Genomic DNA, 8,247 nt, shown 5'->3' with positions numbered 1-8,247 from the left:
GAAACGGTTAATAATCATAATTGGGACTTACAAAGTAGATGTCAGACACTGGCACTCCCCTTCCAATGAGTTGTGGATGCTGGACACAGAAAGCTGATTGCACGATGTACGTGGCTGAGGCACCTGGGGGCTTGGAGGGTGGGAGGAGGGAGGGGTCGAGGGCAGACGGTGAGAGGAGCTCTCTGTGGAGGAGTGAGGAGATGCAGGGCAGATGGGAGTGAAAGCAGAGACAGGAGAGAGGGCGGAGGTGTTTGGAGCTGAAGTGAGAAGTGTGGGTTGCGCGGCTGAACGAGAGGCCGGAGAAGAAGAGTGGAAGACTGAGCAGTGCGGGAGAGGTGAGCGGTTTCGTGGACGATGGATGGACGAAGCAAGTGTGGAGGACGAGTGGCCCGCTGATTGTGCAGCGGAGGAGGAAGACACAAAGACGGAGGAAGAGTGGAGGAGGAATAGCAGAGGATGGACTAACAGAGAGAGGGTGGATGAAGCGATGACACGGGGCTGGTGATCAGGAGACAGATGGCTGGGAAGGTCATTTCTGTCAACTCTGTGAGCTCCGTGCTCTTTGGGATTTTACTGTATGAAGCAAGACAAGAACACTGTTAAACACTGTTGCACAGGCAGTTATGGACATTATCATATTTCACTATTGCTGTATGTTTATGTACCTGAGCTCCACCTCCACTGTTATGGTGTCCTGCTTTTCCCCATGAACCTCAACTTTCTGTAACCTGAAAATACATGGGACGATACATGTGTGATATCAGTAGGGAAGTACAGCGCACACAATTCATTCTTTTGGCAGAATACTGTCATTATAGATACATTCAAGCAATTATTCTTACCTGGCCAACTTGGGGAATGCATTTGTCTCCTGTAGCGTGGGTGCTCTGGTGTATCGAAGGGAGTGGTGGGTAAGGAGTTGTTAGAGGACAGCGTGGTAGCGATAGAAGCTGTGGTAGCATCTTCAAAGGAAGGGGGGTGCAGGGTGGCTCTCTCCCTAATACGTATAAGTAACCAAGAATATAATATAATATAAAAAAAAGAGATCACAAAATGTATGTGTAATCTATTCTCAAGAATAGAAGCGCTCAATTCATTTCATTTAAAGAGAAAATGGAGCTCTCGGCTGCAGACATTTAAAGCTAATTCATTAACACTAAAGGCTACTGTCACATGGTCACACAATCCTATTAGGTGTGTGGTATTAAGCATCCCATTTTCACTTCATTTCACCTTTAATGAACTCTATGTGCACACATCATGACTGTATATCAATGTGGACTAATAGAGATAAACTACCATTGTCCTCCAGCATGGGGAAGCTGGGAGCTCCTTGTAGGTTCTCCAAGTTGTCCTGGTTTCCTGCTTGTCTTCAGTCAGTGAGGGACGCTGCCCAGCTGAACCTGTTCCAGCACTGGACTTGGACATGGAAAGAGCCCCTCGTCCTCTCTTAGATGGAGACGATCGCAGTGCTGTGAAAGCACAGCATAGTTTATTTACTCCAAAAAGAAAAAAGTAGGAAAACAAAAGAATTCCTTATTGTTGCCATCAAATATAACACACTATGGGAGTATATGGCTCATGCACAGTTGTAAACTCACAGCAGCTCTTCCTGAAGACAATGGTGCTACAGAATTTGTAGAATCTCTCAGCATAGAAACCAGGTCTGTGAACTGACACTGTGTCCTGTGGAGGGGCGGAGGTAGCAATGAAAAAAAGAGACAAGGCAATGTGAGCGATGTTGCACTTTTCATACACAATCAAGGTGCTAAATACATAAAAGACAGACATAGCAACAAAAAAAAGGCAAAAATGTTATATGGTTTATGTTTTGCTTGGATACAGATTGTTACATAACTGTTCTGTGAAAGCTACTCACCCCGTCATGGATGAGAGACTTCCAAGAGTGCTCAAGTTTCTTGATCATTCTGTCAGACAAGACGATTAAATTATTTAGTTAAACTCATTCATTGACTTACTGTGGTTACCTGGCAACTCAGGCCTAAATAGGTGGCTACAGTCCCACATGCAATGCTGATGTGCATTTTAAGATCTGGATTTTATGCTAGGCACCACACACATGTCTTATGTCCACGCTTGTCCTGACAACGTTTGTTATGAGCATCCTCCATTTGTATTTATGTAAAAACAGTGTGAGATGTCTGGAATTGCTTTTTCCTCGTGATCACCATCTTTTAATATTGCTTGCAGACACATAATGCCTGGATTACTGTAAGCCTAAACCTAATCATTTCCTGACTTTAAAACCCAAGGAGTCCAGTGAAAGACCTTACGCAGTACCTCAGACTGAGAAGGCAGTAGAGGTTTAAGGTAATATATGAGCCTTTAACACCAATATGTCATCATTATTAAATTAACTTTGACACTTTGGATGTATTACATGAAAACTGGCAGACAATCAGAGAAACACTAGTGGTTTGTTTGTCTTTTTAAATTAAAACCATATTTCCCATAAATCCTCATAAATCCAGAAGCTTAGTGTTGTAAGGAGGATTTTGGAGAATATAAAAACATAAAACATTGGAAGCATGACATCTGACATTGTGAGACACTCTGAAAGCTCTGTTTATGCTGGAAGAACAGGAGGAAAATCTGGCCTAGGTAGTCGTAGTTCAAAATGTAATGTTGAGGCAGAACAAATTGATTGCAGTGGGTATTGCTGATTTGTGAATGTTACACAAATATAATTTCATGTATTCATTTCCTGATATTAAATGGCAGCTTTAACTTGCCTACCTGTAGGACTGCAGGATATCAATAATTCCAATGAACAGCAGGAGGCGCTCTCCTTTAGCACCCACAGCTGGAATACCACCCATACTACAGACAGATAGGAGAACATTACCATCATTTGTAAATTTAATGTGATGATTAGGGCATAGAGTTTAAAATAGTGACTTACGTGTCATCATGGTCCAGCGTGTCCCTACATGTGGAGCCTCCCTGTATAGACTCCATGGCAGTTGAATACAAGGCTCTCTGAGCTGCACGCTTCTTTTCATCCCCGCCTCCTGCAGGCGAGCCCTGGGACTGGCGGTCCCGCTCCGCTTGGGTCTTGTTGTGCACCCCCAGCAGCAAACTGTAGTCCATAATCTTAAAACTTTCCAGAACCTGACATGAAATACATGATATTTCAAAAAATTTTCCAAGCTGAGAAAATCACAACATTTTGTAACACGTGCATAAAAAACACACAAGCCACTTTGAAGCCTCTTTCTCTCCCTTCTCTTCCTCTATTCTTTCTCCAATTCATCTGCTCTTAATTTACAGTATGAGTCTGAGCAAATAATTTATGTGGTTGGCTGTGCTGACTTTGTTGACATAAAATGAAATGCACAGTGTTAATCTACTTTTACAAAAAACGTGTTCCATCCATCTCCTGCCTTCTCTCTTTCTCACCAGGCAGTCTCTCTGCAGAGTTTTGACCAGAGCGCTGTATGTGTCCTGGTCCAGAGTGAGGCCGTCAGGAACGTCATTCAAAAGTCCAGGTCTTTAAAAGTGGGTTTTGACTTCTCTCTTTCTTTCTTGGATGCTCGCCTCTTGTATGTGGAGCCCTTCAGATCAAACTTGAGGTGCATGCGTACAGAGCGTGGTAAAATGTTGTTCATCACAACAACTCGGATGTTCTTGCCCCCACACTGCACGCAGTAAAGGCCAAAAAACTTTGGCAGCAAAGTCCGGGGGTTCTGGTTCAAGTTCTGGAGAGGGGGTTCACGCAGCAGACACAAAGAAAGAGACAGGAAGGATTAAAGAAATATGCTACATTATTTGGTAATAAGGCATGTAGTCTATGTGTTTCAGCCCCATTACCATGCACCTGCCAGAAAGCGTGACCCATCCACAGGCCTCAGCCCATTCTTGTGTGTCTCTACTGTGTGCATGATTAACCTGTTAAGGAGTACTTAGGCCAGGTCTCGGTTAGCTACAACCTCTCTGCTAATATCTATTACAAAGCTACCTGCTTGCGTCACTGCTGACAGGGGCCAACACCAGGGGGTAAGGTAAAGAGGATAAAGAAGACTAGAAGTTTCAGCTGCTGCATTGCTCTTAAGCATGTACTCATGTACACAAACATCCCATGCCTACACACCCAAATCTCTGAATAGACACACTATTACGTTGATTTATTGGGCTGAAAGGTAATTTAGTAGAAAAATATTTGCTGTACCTGCAGATCTTTCTGCTATTTGAATTGGTCAAACTAAATATTAGCATACAGGTTTCAGTATGTTTCATATTAAGCAAAGACATTTGTCTATACTGCATAATGAATTGTACACACTAATATTATAATAACATATATATTGAAAATGTAGTATGCACTAACAATTTGGACTAACAATTGAATTGAGGGTCTCGGTTTGACTTACCATATAATATCCAGGAAGGAGTTTCTGTAGAAACTCTGCCTCTTTATGCATAACAGTTTTGATGATGAACTCGTCATCGCGGGTTACGTAGAATATGGAGCCACTAGCTCCTGGATTTGTCAACTCAATCAGTGGCTCATTACATAGAGAATACTAGACAGAGCAGAGGCACAGAAGAACAAAGATAAGATTAAACACAATCCCCACAATGACCCACAATCTCTAAAGAGTGTTTTAACATGCAGCAGCCATAAAGGTTTTACTTTATTATTAAGCTTACTTGTCTGTCCTGTCTTTAAATGTCTTTTTATGTGAGAGGCTTTTTCACCTGAGTTTGTACTTTCATCCTAAATTTAACATCTCATGGGTACTGCAGGGCTGCATAGCACCATTACTGTTGGATCCAATCGAGCTTTCAAAGCTTTGTTGACACACTTGACTTTTGAAGTGCAAGTGTGTATACACTACTGTGTGCAAAAAGGCGTTCTGGGTGTGGATGTGAAGAATCATATATAGAGGAGTTTAAATTGTATATTATGACATTTTTAATAAACTTGTCTATGTTTTACATTGATTGCTGTAAAGCACTTTGTTATCTGTATTGAAAAGTGCTATACAAATAAAGCTATTATTATTATAATTTTTTGCACCTTAATGTAGAGGCAGTAACTACAGTGAAGTGACTAACTCAACAGTGGAAATATTTCTTTCACCCACTTCTGTGCACTAGCAGGAATTATGTTGAACTGAGGTGAATCAACATAAACACTCCAATAGCAAAAGTGGGCTTAAATGTACCCTGAATATCTTGGTGTAAAGCCATTGAGACTTTTTAAATGACAAAATCAGATGTAATGAAGTTGGTTAAAAACTAAGGACTTAAGTAGAAAAGTAAGAAAAACTGCCCATTGCTTGAGGTCAATTTGTCTAACAAAGTAATTAAATTTACCAGTAAGTCAGCACAATGCAATTATACTGGTAGTCCTCCACCCCCTCCACCAACACAAACAAATGCAGACGCAAACACAAACTACTCTCTCTGACTGTCTGCTGCCACTACTTGGAGTTTAAAAAAGAAAGCTTTAGCCTGCTAATCTCCCTCTGGCACAGGTTGAATATGAGCTTAAACACGCAGCTGAGAACGCTATGTCACCGTGTGTGTGTTTGCAGCCTCACATGCAAAATATGTGCGGGCATGTGCAACTTTTTTTGTGTGTGTTCGCGTGTGCACAGTTCTACTTTTTGATTTGTGAGGGTGTTTAACGTTCATCCTCAGAGCAGTAGATGTTTGATGAAGCCAGGGGAATGTTTTCTTTGATAATCAATTGAATGCTTTCGGGGGGGAACTTCACACAAATCTATATTTAGTTTATGTTATCTCATATCACACAGTGTGAACTATTACAATGCTATCAAATATAAAAAAACATAATTCATTTGCATATGAATTGTAAAATCTTTTTGTGGTCTTAGACAAGGCGACTGTAATAGAAATTACTGTTGCTGGAAAAAAAACTGCCTCAGTATCGCTCTAGTACAACTATTATAATTAATATTATGAATTTGCAGGTGTTGACCAGTTCAGTAATAAAACAACAAAACAATATGGTGCTAACAGTTAGCTAACCATAAGGTGCAAGTTATTATGCGTGATTTGTACATGTTCGCTTCACAACTGATGCTGTATGTCACAGAATACATTTCACTTTCTCAGCACTTTATAAGACATTTAAATACTCTCAATGCATCACCGGTCATTCAAGAAAATAAATATCTCACCAGGTAGTCATCTGGTCGGATCCCAAATAGCTCTCGGAAGTAGCGGAAGGCCACAGGGGCGTAGGTTTTAAACCTAAAGTCTGGGAAGTGGTGTGCCGGAGTGAGGTTACTGCCTTCACTGTATCGAGCAAGATGGGGAAGAATAAAACAAGATAAAAGATCGTATTCGCTTCTTGCCACCCACACATGCACATAAGCACACATGCACTCATACAAACACACCTGGGAAAGAAGATGCTTTCCACCACATAGAAGTCCTGCATCAGCACATCTCTCTCAGGCTTGGAGCTGAGGTTGCCAACAGTATATCCAATACCCAGCTGGATGGCCCCTTGCAAGGCAGAGGAGGTGGTCTGGAGGCGAAGAACAGAGAAAAGAACACCAGAGTAAGGTGTGGGTGGACCGTAGTTGGTGAAATCATGACGCAAAGCAAAGCTTCAAACAGTATTTAAGACATAGGGCAAAGTCTACCTTCTTGTATGTCGTCTCTCCAGAGGCATCTACTCTCCTGTGGCCAATCTTTTTCTCATGGGCTTGGCCAACTCCAAATGGGGACGGCATCTGTCACAAGGAAAGGAAAGGGATATACAATGTATATGTGATTTATGTACTCCAAATACTGTATATATAGACCCTTCAGAGGTCATATGGAATTGAACCATGCAGCAAACCAATGCAGATGAAAGATGTGAAAGAGAAGACGAAAGCAACAGAGACAGGTGACACAGACGGATGTATAATGTGAAGGAGCCTCTCACCTCTGTTATCTGAGCCTTCTTGGCTGAATCTGTGGACAAAGACAGAGAGAGAAGGTGCATGAGAAAAGGGTTGAGAGGTGTCCGCATCGGTACATTATTTAGCAAGGAATGCCAACCAACACATTTAGCCAAGTTAGCCCATCTGAGACCTCGAGCATCAAGACAAACATAGAAGCTGTAGATTAATTCCCTGTGATTTTCAAGTATAACGTGCACAATATATAATACCTGATCTATATTGGAAATTTTAACATATACAATCCTGAGACTGACAACCGGGAAATAACCTCATCTGCTGAGCAAGGTTGTGTGAAAGGATCGAAAGGACAGCTACTAATGAACCTTGTGGTGAGATTATTTTAAACTAATTTGGCAACTGTCATACTAATTTAAATTTGATGTTCCAAATAAATTGTTGGTTAACTCACCAGCAGAGGTTACCAATTGTTTGATAATCCAGAAAGACAAAAGACATGCAGCAAAATTCCTGGCTAAACCAAAACAGACCACTGCAGAGTGCAGTCAGTGTTTTCTATTCCCGGATCAGTGAGATTTGTACCGAGAACGTAAAAACTCTATTGGATTGACTTCCAACCCTAATCTGAGTGCTGCCATTGGCTAAGGTTCTCAGATCACATTGCCAGCCAATCACACATGAGGCTTAGGTTTCATCTTCCCACTGATGTGAAGGCCGCAACTGGACTGTGTCTTTATGTTTCTGTGTATAAACAAGGGAGAGAGTGCTGGAATGAAAGAAGTAAATGGGAAATGAGACAGTTCATAGTGCTTCACAGTACTGGGTTACATCATCGTACTAAATATCAGGTCTTGTGAGGATGAAGATTAAGGAAGGGCAGCTGACAGAGCACGAATAATTAATCTTTAAGCCATGTTGAAGTACAGCACAGACTGCAGCTGCCATCACTAAGGCAGGGCAGAACACAATAATAGTTGAAATACAAATTAATACATAATAATAATGACTTCTTGTTGGTGGATCAGTAAATGCAAACATAACACAAGAAACCTACAACATACAGCATATTTGATTTTATTTTAAAATGCTGACAACAGCAAGGTAGTATGGTCCTTTGGAGCAATGTATACGGGTACCACAACTCAGATTCTTAAGCTTTACAATGGCAGATGCATTATTAACAAGACTTAAGAGTCTACAGCTATGCGAGGCTGCACTCAACTCAACAACAAGCACAAATGCACAATGACAGTATTAACGTGCTTATGTTGTTCACCATCTTAGTTTAGCATGTTAGCATGCTACCATTTGCTAGTTAGCACTAAACACAAAGTGTTGCTGC

General features: G+C 41.3%; 1 protein-coding gene across 1 annotated transcript in view; it reads right to left on the bottom strand.

Annotated features, from left to right (window-relative positions):
• Window positions 1-856: 856 nt before the first annotated feature.
• The window catches only part of LOC119884431 (phosphatidylinositol 4-phosphate 5-kinase type-1 gamma-like), a 9,324-nt gene continuing 1,933 nt past the window's right edge, over window positions 857-8,247 (bottom strand). Inside the window, 13 exon segments of the mRNA XM_038694831.1 lie at window positions 857-997; window positions 1,300-1,472; window positions 1,602-1,686; window positions 1,880-1,928; window positions 2,758-2,841; window positions 2,924-3,132; window positions 3,421-3,500; window positions 3,503-3,719; window positions 4,392-4,544; window positions 6,171-6,288; window positions 6,393-6,523; window positions 6,642-6,731; window positions 6,929-6,957. Of these exon segments, the coding sequence (XP_038550759.1) occupies window positions 965-997; window positions 1,300-1,472; window positions 1,602-1,686; window positions 1,880-1,928; window positions 2,758-2,841; window positions 2,924-3,132; window positions 3,421-3,500; window positions 3,503-3,719; window positions 4,392-4,544; window positions 6,171-6,288; window positions 6,393-6,523; window positions 6,642-6,731; window positions 6,929-6,957 (1,451 nt within the window). The 3' untranslated portion in view covers window positions 857-964.

This window comes from Micropterus salmoides, unplaced genomic scaffold (assembly GCF_014851395.1).
Source record: "Micropterus salmoides isolate LMB-PRFRI ecotype aquatic unplaced genomic scaffold, ASM1485139v1 Ms_hic_scaffold_3431, whole genome shotgun sequence".
In the NCBI taxonomy this organism is placed as follows: Eukaryota; Metazoa; Chordata; class Actinopteri; order Centrarchiformes; family Centrarchidae; genus Micropterus; species Micropterus salmoides.
The sequence above is the reverse complement of the archived record's forward strand: the minus strand, read 5'-3'. Positions and strand labels throughout refer to the sequence as shown.